Source organism: Condylostylus longicornis, unplaced genomic scaffold (genome assembly GCF_029603195.1).
Source record: "Condylostylus longicornis isolate FDR11 unplaced genomic scaffold, ASM2960319v2 ptg000077l, whole genome shotgun sequence".
Lineage (NCBI taxonomy): Eukaryota > Metazoa > Arthropoda > Insecta > Diptera > Dolichopodidae > Condylostylus > Condylostylus longicornis.
The window spans coordinates 4,882,520-4,900,756 of NW_026578045.1; the positions used below are offsets into that span (position 1 = coordinate 4,882,520).

Consider the following 18,237-nt stretch of genomic DNA (forward strand, 5'->3'; position numbering starts at 1 on the left):
TTTTTTTTGTCTTCTGTACTTTTATATTTACTTACTTTGTACAACTCTTGAGATGTTCACTTTATTTCCACACACTTTCTCTGAGCAGCTCATTTGAACATAATTACATAGCACACCTCATAGTACTTTTTCCACATATTGCAAAGGATATAGATATCTGGTTATCAATATTTTCGTATTTGCTATAATACTGAGTAATAACAATGTACAATGATGTAGTTATTATAGTTTTAGTAATGTACTATTAGTTGCTATCAATTTCAAATGAACAAAAATATCAATAATTATTAAACCTACGGTATTTAATTGTGGGAAAAATTTTGTGCAATAATTGTGTATATCGTATATTTATATATTCATGTTCGTACCTAAATGTATAAAAATAAAAGGTACTAACGTGAGCACTGTGGTGCCTGAAAAAAACTAGCCTGATTCTTTTTTATACACACAATTAACCAATTACTTACTATAAATAAATTTTTTCGTATTTTCAGTATTACGTCCCTTGAAAATTTTTTTTTATTCAAGGTATCATGGGAAATCAAATCAAAAATTATCATCATTAATAACGAAAATTTTAAATACATTAACATTTTCCATGTTAACTATTTTTATTTATTCGTTCTGACTTAGAATTTCATATATGTGAGTTATAAAATAAATTTAAAATATAATACATGTTTATAAATATATAGCTGGCTACATAAGTCTGACTTTTTAATATTGAATTAGGGTACCCAATTCCCAAATACCATACAATACATATAAATTGCCATTATTAAAGAAAACTGCTAACACAAAGGTGACATTCGCAGGCGAAATTAAAGGACTCGCAAATTTATGGAAATTCAAAAAAGGATGGCAAATAATTGAAATAAAAATATGTATGTAATTACAAATTAAATTGATATATTTAAATAAATAAATGATTTAGATGTAAAAACCGAAAATATACAAATACTTATTTTAACTTATTAATAATTACTTATTTTGTCACCCCTAGCAGACTAACGTCAAAATCATCTGAAATGAATTCGCTAAAAACATGAATTGCATGTGTTTTCTGTTTATTGTTTATTTACTTGTAGAAAACGAAATTGTTATGAATCACAGTTGTCCTGCAAAATTTAGAATAAAAACTATTACGAAAAATAATTGGAATTTCTATAAAACTTTAACTGCATTTACAAATTTAATACACTAATTAAGGAATGGCTGAAAGTAAATTGGATATAATTTTAGAATTCAGGTAAGAATAAAATTGTATTAAAGAATATGATACTGGAAACTAAAATATTTGGTTTCATACTTTAAAATTGGTTTATTTTGCTATTTTGGAATTATTTTTAGAATTTATAATGAGTTTTTATTTTAAGGACTGTTTAATACATACTAATTGGTTAAACATTTTTGAAAGTTTTAAAAATTTACTAAATGTAAATTGGTTTTTCCCTTAGTTTAATTTTATTATTAGCTTTTAAGTTAACCAATTGCCTGCCAAAGATACATAAGTGGTTAACTCACCATTTATCATATTTAACAACATTTTTATAAAAATTATACTCTAATTATTTTCTTTGTACAATAATTTTTTTCGTTTTGTAGCGGAGGAGCAGAAACTTTGTTCGAAGGAATTAAAAAAAGAACTGTGTCTTTAAATGGTAATAAGAAATGTAAGTATTTTTTTAAGTATTAATAGCTGTGTATATTTCAAAGCACATTTTTGATTTTTGTATGTATAAAGGGACAGTAAAGGAGTTTCTAGTTTATTTAAAAAATGAATTACTAAAAGGAAATGAAGAATTATTTATTCAAGCAGATTCAGTGTAAATTCAGTTTCTTTAATTATTTAATTAATTTCTTCTAATTAGAATTTCTTTTTAGTCGACCCGGAATATTGATACTAATTAATGATACTGATTGGGAATTAATGGTACATATATTTTACATTTTAATATATAAATCAAGCTTATTAAAATGTTTCAAATCAATAAAAATATTTAAAACTTCTAAAATATTTTAGGGTGAACTAGACTATGAATTACAACATAAAGACAACATTTTGTTCATTTCAACTCTTCACGGTGGTTAAATAATACCCAGTTACCTACCTTAAAATAAGCTACTGTACTTTTATAAATTAAATAAAAAAATATCTATAAATTAATTTTTTTTTTATTTTATTATGAAGCTGAACTAACACTAACTCCTTCTTCGGTTAAGGTATTATCTTCGTAAGTTTCCAATACGTCTGCCAAATGTTCGTTATCTCTTGGTTTTTTGAATTGTCTTTTCTTGTTAGAAGGTTTCTTTCTTTTCGGTACTAAAGGTTTCTTAGGACCATGATCTTGCATAGATCTAATACCTTGTTTTTCTAAATATTCATCAATCTTTGCATCATCCATTGCATCAACAGCTACCGATCTCCATTGTTTTGTAAATTCTTCATCAATCTATAAATTAGTCAGAGAGCACGCTTTAAATTAAATAGAATGCAATTTTTTATTTTTAAGAAGTATTCACCTGAAAATTGGCCGTTCTGTCATTATAAAATAAAATTTTTTTCTTATCAATTGGTCTAATAATGTATATTATTTCTGATGCTCTATTTTTAAGAACTTTTTCTGCATGTGGCAGTGATTCTATAACATCGTCCATTAATATACCTCCAAGTCCTTTTAAATCATGTTGTTTCAAAAGTCGCAGCAAATTTTTACCATCTTTAATTTTATATACGGGTTTGAATGAAAATTTATTATCTGGATGTACTTCAATTTTGGGATTATTAACTAAAGCTTCTGCAGCCAACCACTAGAAATTTAGTTAATATAAGTTTGATGCTTATAAATTTATAGTAAAAAAAAAACAAAACTTTACATTTTTTACTCCTGAGCCTATATCGAGTTGATTTGTTTCGTCTAAAATTTCTTCTAAACCCAATGGATGATCATCTCCTTCTTGATGCCGCGTTTTCATGTGCTTCACTATTTTCGCCAAAACTCCAAATCTATATTGTGAACTTCCAGCCATTGTTTTATATCTAGAAAAAATGTAGTGTAAATACCACCCTAAGCCACATAGGCAGTTAATTACGTGCTAGAATCCAATTTGGGTCCTGATGGACGAAAAAGTTTTCTCTTAGAAAGATCATCAGTTTTTGGTGGAGGCATTTCAACTTTGGGTTTCTTTTCAATTCTAAAATAAAATTATTGTAAATTTTTGGAAAAATGGAAATGTTATTTCATACGTAGGAGTGGCCATAGCCCTCTTTTTGAAAATTTCCCTCTCGCGTAATAGTGCTGGATCCATGGTTAATATTTAATTTGTTTCTTACACTTTCTTTTTAATATTCAAATTTAAATCAACTAATTAAGTAATTGTTATTTTTTTAGCTATTATTATAAAATAAACAGCACAACTAAATTCCTTTCCTAGCGAAATGTCAATCATCTATTCTGTTGATTTTTAATTTTTGATGTTTTAGAAATGTCAATTTAATCAGTAGTGTTAAATTAGTAAAGTCTTAAACCACCTTTGCCTGCAACATCTACTGAGTAAAAATGGAAAATATAAATTTTTCAATGAATTATGAAGAACCTGTTCTAACCGCAATATTTTTTTAGAAATGCTATTAATCCTCCAATAGATAATTACAATCAGGTTGGAATTGAATTTTTTTTAAATTACACCGAAGTAAGAATTCGAAAATAAGTCCGGAATCAATCCGAATATGTTGATACACCATATCGAAATCATATCAATTGCAAAATAATATCGACGTCAAATATTTTTTCGATTTTAATGTTGCAACCCCGTTATAATGACATTTTTAAAGAAGTGTCAAATCGAAAGTCGGAACGGAATAAACAAAAATCAAAAATTTTAAAAAGGTGTGCTGTGAATTAAAAATTGAACATCTGAATATATTGGAACAATTATTTATATATATATCTTGATAAAACTTATTTCAATTAACTGAAAATATGACGACAATGGAAGAAATTAAGGATGATGAAATGCCTTCAAATGTTTTAGAAAATTTTAGTGAATTAGAAGAAGTTTTGGGTATGATCGATGATCTCAAAGAATGTTATTGTAAAAATTTTGAAAAAACTTACGAAAAATTTGTGGAGATATTATCTAGGTATTTAAAATAAATTAAGGAGTTTTTCCTTTAATATGAACTAATTTGAAATTTCAGATATCAAGAACAACCTCATTTGTTAGATCCCCATTTACCAACATTACTAAATAAATTGCTTACAATAATTAAGGACAAAGACAGTCCAACATTACTTGTCCATGGGAGTTTTAAATATATGTATACAATATCAAAAGTAAGAACATATAAAGCCCTGGTCAAATTTCTGCCTCATGAATTAAGTGATTTGGAATTTGCTCTTGATCTATTAGAAAAACAAGATTTAAAAGATTCAGCAAATTGGGAGACAAGATATGTATTATTGTTATGGATGTCAATTCTTGTATTAAATCCCTTTCACATGTCTAGGCTCGATGCCTATGTTGATCGTGCTGATGGAATAAATCATTCAGCACAAACTACTAAAATGGAAAGAATTTTTAATTTATGCCTTAAAAATATTGAAAATAATGATACTTGCTCTAGCATTGCTGCATTCTTATGCGGAAAGTATATTATTCGTGTTGATGTAAAAGAATTGTATATGAAAAAATTTTTTGAACACGTCATGCGTGAAAATAATGCTGAAACAGAAACAGCGAAGTATGGGCAACTAGCTGCAGTTGCCTCGATTTTAAAAAATGGTAAACGCGATGATCTACTGGAATATATTGATATGTTATTAAAATGGATACTGTCTTGTAATTACAAAAATGATTCAGCATTTTTGAAATATAAACATTACATAAAAATAATTCAAAGAATTGGATTAGTATACTTAAAACCTAGAGTCGCGTCGTGGAGATATAAACGTGGCGTACGCAGTTTAGCAATCACGCTGCGAAATTCGAATGAAAATGAAAAATTTTCTCTCCAGGATAGTAATAAACATAACGATGATGAAGAAGATATAGTTGTACCAGATGGTATAGAAGACGTTATTGAAGAACTTCTAGGAGGCTTAAGAAGTGCCAGTAGCGACATAAGGTAATTTTTTAATACAGTGTTGCATGTATTAGAGTAAATTAATAATGCAAAAATATAAGAATTTTTTAATAATTAAAATTTGTTTAAGATGGAGTGCTGCGAAAGGAATTGGCAGAGTAACAAACAGGCTCTCAAAATGCTTAGGCGATGAAGTCGTTGGTTCAGTAATTGACATTTTAGACCCATTTGAGTCTAATGAAGGGTGGCATGGAGCCTGCCTTGCTATTGCTGAACTCTCGAAACGTGGCCTTCTTTTGCCATATCGATTAAAAACAATGGTACCATTACTATTGCAAGCGCTTTTTTATGACGAAATTAAAGGTTATATGTCAGTAGGACAGCATATTCGAGATGCCGCATGTTATATGTGCTGGGCTTTTGCCAGAGCTTATGATCCGGAAGATCTGCAACCATTTGTAAAGCAAATTGCAGCTGGATTGCTTGCTGTTGCCGTTTTTGACAGAGAAATTAATTGTAGAAGAGCTGCATCAGCTGCTTTTCAAGAAAGTGTTGGTCGTCTTGGCAATTTTCCTCATGGTATTGACATATTAACGGTAGCTGACTTTTATTCTGTTGGAATGCGATCTAATTGCTTCTTGAAAATTAGTTGCTATATAGCGCAATTTGAAGAATACAAAAAACCTTTAATTGATCATTTAATTGAACGGAAAATATGTCATTGGGATGCTGTTGTCAGAGATTTAACGGCTAAAGCCTTACACAAATTAACTTGGAGTGCTCCAGAATATATCGCAAACGAAATTTTACCAAAATTGTTTGCCAAAACTACATCCGTAGATGTTACTGTAAGGCATGGATCTGTTTTAGCAATAGGAGAAATCACACTGGCTTTGAAGCTAATCGAGGACGAAAATAAAGGGAAATCGCTCTCACGACTCCTAAGTAATCAGGTGGTAAATGACCTTAATGAAATTATCTCAAGATTTCTGGAAAAGGATTCATTTAGGGGTATTTAAAAACTTTTTATTGCTTGTAATTATTGTAAAATAATTTCCATTTTAGGTGTGAGTGGCGAAATTATGAAAGAATGTTGTACAAGTTTTATTAATAATTGTAGTAAAGCAAAAATTGAAGTGAACAGTAATTGTATAGGTAAAAGATAAATTTTGATAATTTTTCTAATGTTTATTATATGTATGTCTTATAGCGTCGTGGCAAGAAGTTGTTGATAAATCTTTAATCAATAAGAATTCGCAAATTAGAGAAAATGCTTCTTTAGCTCTTAACGAACTGTGTAAGACTTATTATAGCAAATCTGAAGAGACTAATATTATTCCAATTGTGGAGTTTTATATAAAGAGGTCTGAAAACGATTTAGAAGAAGAAATACGAATGGGATATATAAGTGCATTAGGTGCTCTGCCTAAATTCATGATAACAATGAAACTGAATGAAATCGTCAATAGTTTAATAAAACATTCCCTTCCACCAAAAAGTTCGATTCCGACCAGTGCAGTAAGTGAACAAAATGTAAAAATGGCATTAGAAAACCCGATAACATATAATTGGTCTGAAGCTCGACGGGAAAGCATCAAAGCACTAGCTAATGTTGTCCAAACTGTCGGTTTTGAAAACGACACTGAGTTTTCGATGGCAAACCCAAAATTATTTTCCAAAATTTCTGAGTGTTATTTAAAAGCACTAGAAGAATATACGCTTGATAATCGAGGTGACATTGGTGCTTGGGTGCGAGAAGCTGCAATGACTGCATTATTTCAGTTAATAACAACTTGTCCTCGTGAACTTCTCACACCTAGTTTTATTCATCAAGTAATGACAGAATTAGCACAACAGGCCGTAGAAAAAATTGATAGAACTCGGGGTTTGGCTGGAAGGCTTTTTTACAGTTTAGTTTTTTATGAGCCTAAACTTCCTTATATAATGTACCATCAGGAATTGAGACTGATTTTTCCAGAAGATAATACAAAAATTCTGTGGTTATTTGCAGACCATACTTTTCCGTATTTTTGTTCAATGCTAAAGTTTGCTGAATATTCTCCTAAAATAATTTTGGGTTTAACTGCAAGTATTGGACAGCTAACAGAAAGTTTGGTAACAATTATTTCTTAAAATTATTATTTTTCATTTATAATTTAAAAAATTTTTATTTTATTTCATAGGTAAAATACTCTTCAACTTCGTTTTTTGATTTTCTTCGTGCGAATCCAGAAACTATACCAAGAATTTGTAATGAAATAATTAAAGTATTTGAGCAAAATTCAATGAATGAAAGAGTTACTTATCCAATTTTGAACTTTTTAGATATATTATTAAGCTCAGGTAATTTTTTATTTTATCATAGAAATAGCAATAATTTTCTATATTATGCTTTAAATTTAGGTGTCATTGAAGAAATATTAATTGATGAAAATTCAAATTTTGCAAATGAAATTTATCGTTTAGTTAGTATTGAAATAAAGGGTCACAAAAAACTTTATAAACTAGCTTCAAGTATTAATGTTTTCTCGCAATTAATTCAAGTGCCTCAATTAATGAATAAAATTTTTTCCAAAATGGCAATATTTTTGGGTTTAACACACGTGCATATTAGAAAGACAACTGCTACAAAACTTTATGAAGCACTTGCATTATATGGTGAAAATTGTAATATTGATGAAACAAAATTAGAAAAAATACTCGAATTACTTTCTGAAACTGATTGGGGAATGTCATTAAATGACGTAAGACCTATACGAAATGAAATTTGCATGCTTTTAGGAATTAAACCACCTGTAAGTGCAGGAGCAACAAGCATAAAATAAAATTTATAGCTTAGTATACGAATATGATATTTTTTTCGAAATTGTGATTTTATTTTTCCAGTTTTTTTTTTTTTTATTAATAATGTCTCAAAAAATATGTATTGCAAGCTTTAAAAGTAATATTGCACATAATTTCTTCATTTTTTTTTTTTTACATTTAATAATTGTAATGTATTAAAGCATAATTTGATACATGTAGAAATTTTATTTGTTTCTTATAACAAAAAACTAAAAAGATTAATTAAAAAAAAAATAAAAATTTTAGAGGAGATAAAAATGCAATATTTATTTAACAAATAAAAAAATACAAAATTAAAATTTTCATAAATTATATTTTTTAATTAGTCATTATTATTTTAATTAATAAACATATTTGAAAAATGTTAGAAATTATAAAACTTAATCAATGTAAAAGTATCTAGCTCTCATAACAAAAAGATTTAGATTGCAAATAAGTATCTAGTTCCGCAAAGCATTTGTATTAATTTTTTTTAAAATAGATTCTCTTAATTAAATAAATAATAATTGTGTATTAAAATTAATTTTGCAAAATATTTAAATAAACATCATACCAATCTTTTGGGTTTTTTTTATATGTTATTATTTTATTATATTTTTATTTAATTTGGGATAAAAATCAATTATTTTGGAGGAGATTATTAAAGTTTTCGTTCACGTTAATCGAAAATTTAATCAATTCCATCTGGAACTTTGCAGAACTGTGTTTTTTCCGATTTTGACAAATCTTTATGAAATTTGGTACGAGATATGGTAAAGCGTTATACTCAAATTTAAACTTAATTGTTCAATAAAGGGATAAATTTTATGAACGATTTTTTTCTTATTAATAGATTATTTAATTAATAGATTATTTAAAATTTTCAGGGATTCTGTCAATTTTGTTAATTTGTAAACATGAAATCTCTCTATGAATATGTAGTGCATATTTAAACAGAAACTCCTACATAGCTCCAATTCTAAAATTTCTTACAATATGTACAATTGTGAAAGTTGTCAAATTATTTTTGTAAAAAATAGAGTACCCGGAGTCATAACGCATGCCTAATTTAATATATTATATACATACGTATGTTTCAATGTATATTTATTTACATGTACATAATTACTTGCCTATTTGTTGATACTCTGATACATCTGATGTACTTCATACAAAAAGAAAAATATTCAATTAAATTCCGAATATTTACAGTACAGAAGATTCAAGTTATTCGTGATCTTAATATAATTTTTCGTTTATATTACGTCCAATAATATTATTTTTTTAATAATAATTAATTTCCAAATAGAAAAACAATAAATAATAAAATGGAATTTTAAATAAACACATGTATTCCTTGAAAAGTGCTGTTATAAATAATAATATCATCTGCTACTAAAAATAAATATGAAATAAGTAAATAAGTGCAAGTACCTATCTATTTCAAAATATTATTACTTAAAATGGGTTTACAAAGATTAGGAGATATTGTAAGCTTAAATTGTTTTATGTTAATAATAGTAATAGCTGTGATAACCGTAAACATAATTGTGATACATTACGTTGATTTACATAATCCAGATTATGAATTGTAAATATTTATACATAAATTTAAAAAAAAATCTATAAATTTTGTATAAAAATTTTTAATTTTAATATTTACAGTCTTGTTTGGGGATATCAATGCAAAGAAAATAAATGTGTTAAAATTGAATTGGATGAAAGTAATTATGATAAAGCTATAAGTAATTCAGTTTGTAAATTATTTTGTGGAGAAGATATTGGTACATTATGGCCAAAACCTTCAGGTCCAATAAAACTTGGTACATACATGGCCCATATAAATATAAAAAAAGTAATTTTCGATTATCCAAGAATTGCAGAACATTTAGAAATGTGGTATGAAAGTAAGAATCGTCTAATGGAGCAAATATATGCTCAGATACCTGATATGGAATTTTTAAAAGATGAAGGAAGATTATTAAATATAAAATTATGTGTTCAAAATAATTCAATTCAATTGACATGGAATACTGATGAAAGTTATTCTTTAAATATAACAATTGGAAATAACGAAGTTTTTGCAGAAATAAATGCTAAAACATATTTTGGTGCTAGACATGGATTAGAAACTTTATCTCAATTAATTGTTTATGATAATATTCGTAATGAAATTCAAATTGTTGCAGAAGCTGAAATTAACGATAAACCAGCATATCAACACAGAGGTTTGATGTTAGATACTTCCAGAAATTATTTTTCAATTGATTCTATAAAAAAAACCATTGGTAATTTAAAATTCAAAACATATTTGTAGGTCAAATTTAATATTATTATTGTTTTTATTTATATATTTATTTATAGATGGTATGGCTATGACAAAATTAAATACATTTCACTGGCATATAATTGATTCACAAAGTTTTCCACTTGTAATAAAATCAAGACCAGATTTTTATAGATATGGTGCATATTCTTCACATCAAATATATACTCCAGAGAATATAAAAGATATTATAGAATTTGCACGAATCCGTGGAATTCGAGTCATTCCAGAATTTGATGCTCCTGCTCATGTTGGAGAAGGATGGCAAAAGACAAATATGACCGTATGTTTTGGAATTCAACCATGGGACAAATATTGTGTGGAGCCACCATGCGGGCAATTGAACCCGACCGTCGACAAACTTTATGATGTTCTTCAAGACATTTATCATGAAATGCTATATTTGTTTGAAAATCCTGATGTATTCCATATGGGGGGAGATGAGGTATCAAATGCTTGTTGGAATTCAAGCGAACAAATTCAACTTTGGATGCAACAACGTCACTGGGAATTAAATAATGAAGGTTTTCTTAAATTATGGGCATATTTTCAAAATAATGCTTTGGAACGTTTAGATAAAGTATCTAATAATAAATTACCAATCATTGTATGGACAAGTGGTTTAACTGAAAAGGAAAATGTTGAAAAGTATTTAGATAAGACTAGATATATAATACAAGCGTGGACTTCTGGAAATGATTCAAGAGTTAAAAATCTCTTGCAACTTGGATACAGATTGATTTTAAGTAATTATGACGCCTTATACTTTGATTGCGGTGGTGCTGCTTGGGTAAATGACGGAAACAATTGGTGTTCACCATATATTGGTTGGCAAAAAGTTTACGAGAATCGTCCTAAAAAAATAGCTGGAGAATATTTAAATCAAATCTTGGGTTGTGAAGCTACAGTTTGGTCAGAGCAAGTTGATGATACAACAATCGATGCAAGATTTTGGCCAAGGGCTAGTGCTCTTGCTGAACGTTTATGGAGTGATCCAGACGAAAGTTGGAAAAAAGCTGAATCACGTTTTTTATTAAATAGGAAACGTTTAGTTGAAAACGGAATAAAAGCGGAGACGGTTCAACCAGAATGGTGCTTACTAAATGAAGACGAATGTCCAATTATGAAAAACTAAATAAAAAATGTTTTATATGTTGGAAAACAAATTTAAAGTTAGACAAAATTGATACTTCTATGGTTTTTATTCGATATATTTGAAGATCTGAGAATGTATGAGTTACTGAAATTAAAAAGCTTTTAGATAGTATTCATTAATAAGTACGAATCCTAGCTTAATTATTTATGAATTTATTTTCTAAAAGTAACTTATTCTACTTTCATATATAAATTTATAAAATCATAACATATTACAGTGGTTTTTCCAGTTTTTCACATCATGTTAGTTGTTTTCATAAAACTAGACAAAAAAAAAAATTTATTTTTGATTTTAATCTGCAATAAAAATTGAAAGTTGTAAAATGTAAACAATTAATGTTTGGTAAAAATTACATTTGATATCTGAAGAACATAATTATGAATAAATACAATATGTGAATGATAAAGTTAGCCCTACGTTATATTTATCTTTTCTATAACGCTTAATAATCTTCTTCATCCCGACCAAATTTATAAATTAAAGTCGCAACTAAAATAAGAACATTTTGCAATAATATTGCAACACCTGGCCAGACTTTTCCATGTTCTAAAAGAAATCGAAATTATATATGAATATGCCTAATTTAAATATGCATTTTTTTTATTGATTCATAAAATAAACATCAACTTACTGCGTGTTGTATCATCAATCATTACCCAAACACTTGCAATAACGGAAGCAAAACCTAAAAGTAAAACATTCGAAATAAAACAAAGTAAACAAAATTAAATTCAATATATTAATATATTTACCTAAAATAAACCCAACTAAGAGCCATAACATTGCCATACGACCTCTTGATACTGATGAATTCTGATTTATGTGACTTTTACGAACTGAATTGACCATAATAAAACTTAAAGTACCAAAAACTCCAATAAAAGCCTGGCCTGTGTTTATTTCACTTTTTGGGGTGCTTGCGAGAACATCGATTAATAGCCACCATCCCGTAAAAAACTGAAATGAATATTAATAAAATTTTCTGTAACATTGGAAAAAATTTTTAAACTATCTAGGTAGCTAATTAAGTATTTAAAATATTAGTATCTCTTTAACAAAATCCAATATTTGTACTACAATTAAATACACATATTGTGTTAATATTTTTAGGTCTCCGGTCACTTTGGATTATTGTGTTCCTGTTAATTAAACAAAGGCTTTAAAGGTTTCATAAACAAATTACATATAAACGTTCATCTTCCTTTTTAGTGTAATAAAAGCAAAAGTTTAAATAAAAATATTCTTTTCTTAGAAATATGACTAGAGATCTTCATTTGTTTTTATTTTTATTAGATAAAATTTTGATCATTTGCTATAAAAATAAAGGTAAATGACTCATTAATTTTTCCTAACATACCAGCAATCCAGCCACAATCGATGAAATTTTATTTTTTGCGTTTTCTCCAGTTATCCATTCTTTCGTGTTGTCTATTATTGACATGTTAATTTTTCTTTATTATTAATTTGTATCAAAATTTGATTTAAAATTTGGAATCAAAAAAAAAAATTATTTATATGTAAAAAAAACTTTTTAATGAAAATATTTTCGTTTTCGTTAAGAATTTTACTGATGATGAGAAAGTAATCGTGATAATTAATATCCAATAAATTGATATTTTTGATATATCGATTCATTCTTTAAAAGTATCGATTAAATGTTAGATCTCATTTTGTTAAGTGAACTATCTATGTATAACGTTTTTTATGTACATATTGTAAATTTTTAATTTTCATTTAATATTTTTCAAAACTTTTTAATTTTTATTTAAATATCTATATCTGTACATATGTATATTATGGCTTAAGCTAGATTGTCTGCTTCATTATCATTTTTTTAAAAATTGATATTCTATAAATTTGCAGATCATAATTCTTTATTAAAATTTTAAAGTAGTGAATAGTGAATGTAACTTAAAAGGTTATATGATATTCGCGATAGTTAATCAAGCGATAGTGACAACAAAACACGGCTTCCAAAGGCATCAATAATCTGTATCAATAATCGAATACGCATACAAATGCGTATAAAATCATTGATGCTTGAAAAATTCGCACACATAATATTTATTCTAAAAATCGAAACGATTTTGATAATTACCCTTAATATGCATGCGATTTATGTAACCGTGTGATTATCGATAAAATATTCGTACAAACATTTATTGAACTGAAACAAGTAAGGACTGAAGGCTTCCAATATAACAAGAGTTGTTATTTTAATTACCGGAGCAAATATATAAAAATATTTTTGCAACAGCAAACAATCAAAATAATCATCTTGTGTTTAGGAATTGATGTGTGGTCGCTTAGAGGTATACAAAAACTACATAATATTACATAATCATCAAATTATAATATAAGTGGCATTTTTATTTAATTGATTTTTAATTTTAATGATTGTCGTAAAATATGTCAAATATTTATGTAACAGTCGCCGTGTAAACACAGCCATTAATGTAAATCGATGACCTTTATACGATAAAATTTAAATTTTTGATAATAAAAGTAGTTTATAAATTTTTTTTTTGAGTAGAGCTGCAACAACTGCAAAATTAAGAAAAGAACGACAGTAACTTAAACACGACAACACTAAATAGAAATAAAAATCTATTACAGATTTACTTTTATCTCTATTCTGTTACGTTGACTTTGATTAATCAAATTGAAAGTGAAAAAATTGGAAGTGTGATAGGTTGGAAAAAGGTCGGCCATTTTTTCAATTTGCAATACTGCGATTGAAAATTTAGTTTTTTTACTTCAGAAACACAAAAATTCCTTCGGTATTTTTTTTCGATTTAATTTTAAAGTTTCCTAAAAGCTTTGCGGGACCATAAACCTCGCAAAACAACTATAAAGGTTCAATAATAAAAATTCAAAGTTTCTACGCAATTGCTGATTTGGAAATTTCAATAAAAAGGATATTTTTATTTTATATTTCTGAAGTAGTAATCATGGCCCAATAAAATGTCTCTATTACAAGTATCTAAATATAAAACTCCAGTATTTGGGGGGATAATCCACCAAAAATATCAATATAAAAATTCTAATAGTTTTAAGACAAGTCAATATGGACAAAAAGCAAAATTCTTATACACGTCAAGGCTCGAACAAGCTCTTGATTACTGAGTCCAGGAAGTCAGGTAAATTTTTAGAGTATTAATATAAATAATATACATAAATTATTATTATTGTTTAAAAGATATCAGCCAAAGTAAACCCTTGCCAAGAGGCGGTAGACGTAGAGAGAGCTCAAATAATAGTAATATATTCAAGAACGATCAACGAATCAATAAACACAACAACAACAACAATAATAAATTTCGATCTAATGTTGACAAGAGGCCTAAGCCTCGAACATTTGGTAATAATCATGGAAATTCGAATAATGCATTGGCAGAATCTTTTAGCGGCTCCGGATTAGGTGAAGATTTTAAGGAAACCATAGAGGATGGTGAAGATGATGAAAATAAAAATGGAAATTTTCGTGATGATAGTGTTGCGGAAATGAATTCAATTTATTTATCTGGAAGTAAAAAGCAAAATTTAAATCATTTGCTCAATTTTCACTATGTACCCTATGATGGTAATAATAGTGGAAATGGACTAAATGTTTTTGGGCGGTGTAGTTCTAACAAGGCATTTATTAAGCGACAAAGATATAATAAAGAGCAGTATTTACAAGCCAAGTAAGTATATACTTATATATTTATTTATTTATATATATAATAGATGAAAAACTATCGATTTCTATTATCCGTTTTGCAACATAACTTTCAATTCTTAATATAAAATTATATAGTCTTCATTTGTAAAAATTTAGCTGTACTCAGAATAGCTTTTATCGGATTTTTGATAGTATTATTTAATTGAATTTTAATTGAATGTCTTAACAGTCTATTTTAAGTTAATTTTCATGATTCTAATTATTCCAATTCTACAGCTTTCAGTTTTTGGTAAAAAAATCAGCTGAACCATTTATTGACGTCTCTAATCCAGATACATTAATTGGTTGGGAGTTTATAGAGCAAATTAATATTCAAACAACGGAGGAACCGCAATGTCCAATTTGTTTATATCCTCCTATTGGTAAAAACAAGTTTATTTTATTTAATTGCATATAACATTCAAATATTTATTTTAGCTGCAAAATTAACTCGCTGCGGACATGTTTATTGTTGGCCTTGTATTCTTCATTATTTGGCATTGAGTGATAAAACATGGCGCAAGTGCCCTATATGCTATGAAGCAATTCATGTTCAAGATTTAAAGAGCACTTTAATTACTCAGCAACAGAATTTTAAAATAAATGATTCCATTACATTTCAATTGATGCGTCGAAAAAAAGGATCAATATTCGCTGAAAAATGTCCAGAAAATGAAAATGAAGCGTTTATTGAAAATATACCTTACATAAATGAAAATAAAAAACCAAATTTCTTTTCTAAACTTTTGATTGTCAATGTAGGTGATATTCTTTCCATTGTGGAAAGAGAATTTAAGGAGTTGCAAAAGGAAAATGTAGTAGATTGCCCAGAAGCATTATTCGTTCAACAAGCCTTAGATTTGCTTAAAGAAAGAAAAAGTGCAATTGCCCAGGAACAAGGGTTAAGTATTGAATATTTGGATAAGTTAACGGAATCAACAACTGAGAAAGTTCTAACAATAAATGAAGATAATATAAATCAATTGGCATCGCAATTGGAAGTTATGAATGTGGAAGTGGAGAAAAAAGATGTGTGTGAAGAGCAGGAACAGGTTATGGAGATAAAAGAAATTGAAAGTGAAAATGGGACAACAGCTGATCTTGGAGCTATTAAAAAGGAAAAGTTTTATTATTTTTACCAATCCACTGATGGACAAAATGTATTTTTACACCCTTTAAATGTTAAAATGCTGCAATCAATGTATGGCACACTTAATAAAGGTCCGAAAATAATTGAATCAAGAATTTTGCAAAAAGATTTTTATTCAATGGATGAAGATCTACGAAAGAAATTTACATGTTTAGGACATTTGCCATTAACATGCCAATTTGAAGTAATTGAGATAAATTTGGAACCTCCTATAGTTTCTGATCATGTATTGAACATTTTCAAGGGTAAAAGCTTTCTCTAAAAGTTATAGAGGACATTGTGTTTCACTTTACAAATATAATTTTAGGTGATATAGCATCTCGGCAAAAAGTCAGAAATCGACGTGATCGTGAAGAAAAAAAACGTGAGAGGCGAATAAATGAATTCAATGACCGTCAAATGGGAAAATTATTATCAAGATCAGCAAATATTGACATTGAAAGTGTTCAACAGTTTCCAACGGTAAAGTATAATATAAATTTATTTCTGAAATATTTATACTAAATTTTTTTTATATTAAAACCTAGTGTGGATTTGAAGAACCTTTAAGTCCAAATTCATATGAAGAAGCAACAATAAGAGCATACGATGCTGATTTGGCAGATTCACCACCGCCTCCATCGACATTATCAAATGTAATCAGAATTAAACCATCAACATCTTTTGCTACAATATTATTGTCACCTAAGAAGGAAGTTTGGCCAAGTTTGAGCAAGAGTAATACTATGCAAAATGAAACTGTATGGGGGGTTAGAAAAGATTCTATTCAAATAAATTCTCCTAATACAAATCGAGATATAAGAACATCTGAAAGCGATATTGGAGAGATATTTGTTCCCAGCAACAATTCTCTAAGTGATGTTTTGGCAGAAGCTCTTGAAATCAAGAAGAAACAAAATATTTCTGACAGTGTCACTGGGAAAAAATGCAAAAAAAGCAAAAAGACATTGCTTTTTTCTACAGGAATGAGTTTTAGCGGAAATTAAATAACAACCAAATGTTGGGAAAATTTTTTTTTAATGTATATATATATATTTTTTTTGTTTACGACGAATATAATTCACTGCATATGAGTTTTTTTTTTCTTACTCGATTTTTTAAGTAAAATATGCTGAAAATGAAGTCTTTTTTTTTATGGATCAATTTTAATGTTTTACTTTTTTTTTGCGAGTAAGTTGTGTTTAGAAATTTAGTTACAAAATTAATATTAAAAAGAAAATGATTTGTGTTATGTTCAATTTTTATTAAAGTCTTTATTACAATGCAGTAGCTGTCGTATAAAAATTCACAATTTTTTATATATTTGTGATACAAAAAATAAATTTAATTTTTTAAGTTGAGAAAAAAAAGAGATTTGCGTAAATTAGCAAATTATTTAGATTTGTTTAAAACGATATTTAAAATTTATTTCAAATAATCTTTTATAAAAAATTTTAATATTTTTATTTTAAAAAAAAAATTTCTAAAAATGACATTACATTATGAATGGTTAAATTTTAAATGCGAAAAGATGTTTAGATGTTCTGAATTTAACCATATTATTATGAATAAAGAAAATATTCATTAAATTTAAAATGTGTACGTTTAATTTATTTATATCTAATTGTATATGTCTCAGGGGTATCTACCAAATTTGAAAGTAAAACTAAACTCAAGTCAATTCGGTAGATTTTTGGAAAAAAATTTTTTAGAATGTGTTGTAACTTTAACAAAAAATTCTCTTACGAAATAAATATTAGTGGTGGTAGCATAATAAGAATAAAAAATTTTTTATTCTTTCCTGTGCAAGGGAAATTACTTGAAGATAGGTATTGAAAAATTTTAACTTGTTTGTTTCGATTGCCAACTGATATTGTAAATTTAAATAAAATCAACTTCTGCTACGAGTATGAGATGAAGGCTCAAAGTTTTATAACACTCGTTTATAACACCCAACAGGTTTAGAGGAGGACACGACGTTGGAACTGAATTTCTTTATAAACACATTTTTTAC

General features: G+C 27.4%; 6 protein-coding genes across 6 annotated transcripts; 4 read left to right on the forward strand and 2 right to left on the reverse strand.

Moving 5' to 3' along the window:
• Positions 1–1,050: 1,050 nt before the first annotated feature.
• LOC129612912 (ubiquitin-related modifier 1 homolog) lies at positions 1,051–2,174 on the forward strand. The gene is made up of 5 exons (XM_055526749.1): positions 1,051–1,249; positions 1,606–1,673; positions 1,745–1,826; positions 1,885–1,933; positions 2,024–2,174. Exons 1-5 carry the CDS (start codon positions 1,212–1,214, stop codon positions 2,090–2,092), a joined length of 306 nt encoding a protein of 101 aa, XP_055382724.1. The 5' UTR covers positions 1,051–1,211; the 3' UTR covers positions 2,093–2,174.
• On the reverse strand, positions 2,153–3,608 carry LOC129612910 (general transcription factor IIE subunit 2). Its single transcript, XM_055526747.1, has 5 exons — positions 3,248–3,608; positions 3,094–3,195; positions 2,878–3,040; positions 2,524–2,811; positions 2,153–2,453 (listed from the first exon to the last, which is right to left on the reverse strand). Exons 1-5 carry the CDS (start codon positions 3,307–3,309, stop codon positions 2,184–2,186), a joined length of 885 nt encoding a protein of 294 aa, XP_055382722.1. The 5' UTR covers positions 3,310–3,608; the 3' UTR covers positions 2,153–2,183.
• Positions 3,609–3,901: 293 nt separating this feature from the next.
• LOC129612908 (tubulin-specific chaperone D) lies at positions 3,902–8,086 on the forward strand. Its single transcript, XM_055526744.1, has 7 exons — positions 3,902–4,144; positions 4,202–5,128; positions 5,217–6,097; positions 6,152–6,241; positions 6,297–7,201; positions 7,270–7,429; positions 7,490–8,086. The coding sequence occupies exons 1-7, from the start codon at positions 3,984–3,986 to the stop codon at positions 7,909–7,911; spliced, it is 3,546 nt and encodes a 1,181-aa protein (XP_055382719.1). The 5' UTR covers positions 3,902–3,983; the 3' UTR covers positions 7,912–8,086.
• A 1,149-nt stretch (positions 8,087–9,235) lies between these two features.
• Positions 9,236–11,417, forward strand: LOC129612909 (chitooligosaccharidolytic beta-N-acetylglucosaminidase-like). The gene is made up of 3 exons (XM_055526745.1): positions 9,236–9,500; positions 9,575–10,197; positions 10,274–11,417. The coding sequence occupies exons 1-3, from the start codon at positions 9,373–9,375 to the stop codon at positions 11,368–11,370; spliced, it is 1,848 nt and encodes a 615-aa protein (XP_055382720.1). The 5' UTR covers positions 9,236–9,372; the 3' UTR covers positions 11,371–11,417.
• A 105-nt stretch (positions 11,418–11,522) lies between these two features.
• Positions 11,523–12,967, reverse strand: LOC129612911 (transmembrane protein 50B). The gene is made up of 5 exons (XM_055526748.1): positions 12,749–12,967; positions 12,144–12,348; positions 12,023–12,076; positions 11,745–11,937; positions 11,523–11,687 (listed from the first exon to the last, which is right to left on the reverse strand). The coding sequence occupies exons 1-4, from the start codon at positions 12,830–12,832 to the stop codon at positions 11,834–11,836; spliced, it is 447 nt and encodes a 148-aa protein (XP_055382723.1). The 5' UTR covers positions 12,833–12,967; the 3' UTR covers positions 11,523–11,687; positions 11,745–11,833.
• A 1,100-nt stretch (positions 12,968–14,067) lies between these two features.
• On the forward strand, positions 14,068–17,760 carry LOC129612805 (RING finger protein 10). The gene is made up of 6 exons (XM_055526582.1): positions 14,068–14,531; positions 14,591–15,077; positions 15,332–15,477; positions 15,533–16,489; positions 16,552–16,706; positions 16,772–17,760. Exons 1-6 carry the CDS (start codon positions 14,459–14,461, stop codon positions 17,228–17,230), a joined length of 2,277 nt encoding a protein of 758 aa, XP_055382557.1. The 5' UTR covers positions 14,068–14,458; the 3' UTR covers positions 17,231–17,760.
• The last annotated feature ends 477 nt before the right edge of the window (positions 17,761–18,237 follow it).

Bases quoted from the DNA above. Each gene is read 5' to 3' on its own strand.
- LOC129612910 (XM_055526747.1), bottom strand. From the start codon at position 3,309: ATGGATCCAGCACTATTACGCGAGAGGGAAATTTTCAAAAAGAGGGCT. The intron at 2,812-2,877 runs GTAAAGTTTTGT...CTAAATTTCTAG, and splicing joins TAGGCTCAGGAGTAAAAAAT to TGGTTGGCTGCAGAAGCTTT. The intron at 2,454-2,523 runs GTGAATACTTCT...ACTAATTTATAG, and splicing joins ACAGAACGGCCAATTTTCAG to ATTGATGAAGAATTTACAAA.
- LOC129612911 (XM_055526748.1), bottom strand. From the start codon at position 12,832: ATGTCAATAATAGACAACACGAAAGAATGGATAACTGGAGAAAACGCA. The intron at 12,077-12,143 runs GTAAATATATTA...TTTTACTTTTAG, and splicing joins CTTAGTTGGGTTTATTTTAG to GTTTTGCTTCCGTTATTGCA. The intron at 11,938-12,022 runs GTAAGTTGATGT...GATTTCTTTTAG, and splicing joins GATTGATGATACAACACGCA to AACATGGAAAAGTCTGGCCA.
- LOC129612908 (XM_055526744.1), top strand. From the start codon at position 3,984: ATGACGACAATGGAAGAAATTAAGGATGATGAAATGCCTTCAAATGTT. The intron at 5,129-5,216 runs GTAATTTTTTAA...AATTTGTTTAAG, and splicing joins AGTGCCAGTAGCGACATAAG to ATGGAGTGCTGCGAAAGGAA. The intron at 6,242-6,296 runs GTAAAAGATAAA...TATGTCTTATAG, and splicing joins AGTGAACAGTAATTGTATAG to CGTCGTGGCAAGAAGTTGTT.
- LOC129612909 (XM_055526745.1), top strand. From the start codon at position 9,373: ATGGGTTTACAAAGATTAGGAGATATTGTAAGCTTAAATTGTTTTATG. The intron at 9,501-9,574 runs GTAAATATTTAT...TAATATTTACAG, and splicing joins CATAATCCAGATTATGAATT to TCTTGTTTGGGGATATCAAT. The intron at 10,198-10,273 runs GTAATTTAAAAT...ATTTATTTATAG, and splicing joins TTCTATAAAAAAAACCATTG to ATGGTATGGCTATGACAAAA.
- LOC129612805 (XM_055526582.1), top strand. From the start codon at position 14,459: ATGGACAAAAAGCAAAATTCTTATACACGTCAAGGCTCGAACAAGCTC. The intron at 16,490-16,551 runs GTAAAAGCTTTC...ATATAATTTTAG, and splicing joins TGTATTGAACATTTTCAAGG to GTGATATAGCATCTCGGCAA. The intron at 16,707-16,771 runs GTAAAGTATAAT...ATTAAAACCTAG, and splicing joins GTGTTCAACAGTTTCCAACG to TGTGGATTTGAAGAACCTTT.
- LOC129612912 (XM_055526749.1), top strand. From the start codon at position 1,212: ATGGCTGAAAGTAAATTGGATATAATTTTAGAATTCAG. The intron at 1,827-1,884 runs GTAAATTCAGTT...ATTTCTTTTTAG, and splicing joins TTTATTCAAGCAGATTCAGT to TCGACCCGGAATATTGATAC. The intron at 1,934-2,023 runs GTACATATATTT...AAAATATTTTAG, and splicing joins ATACTGATTGGGAATTAATG to GGTGAACTAGACTATGAATT.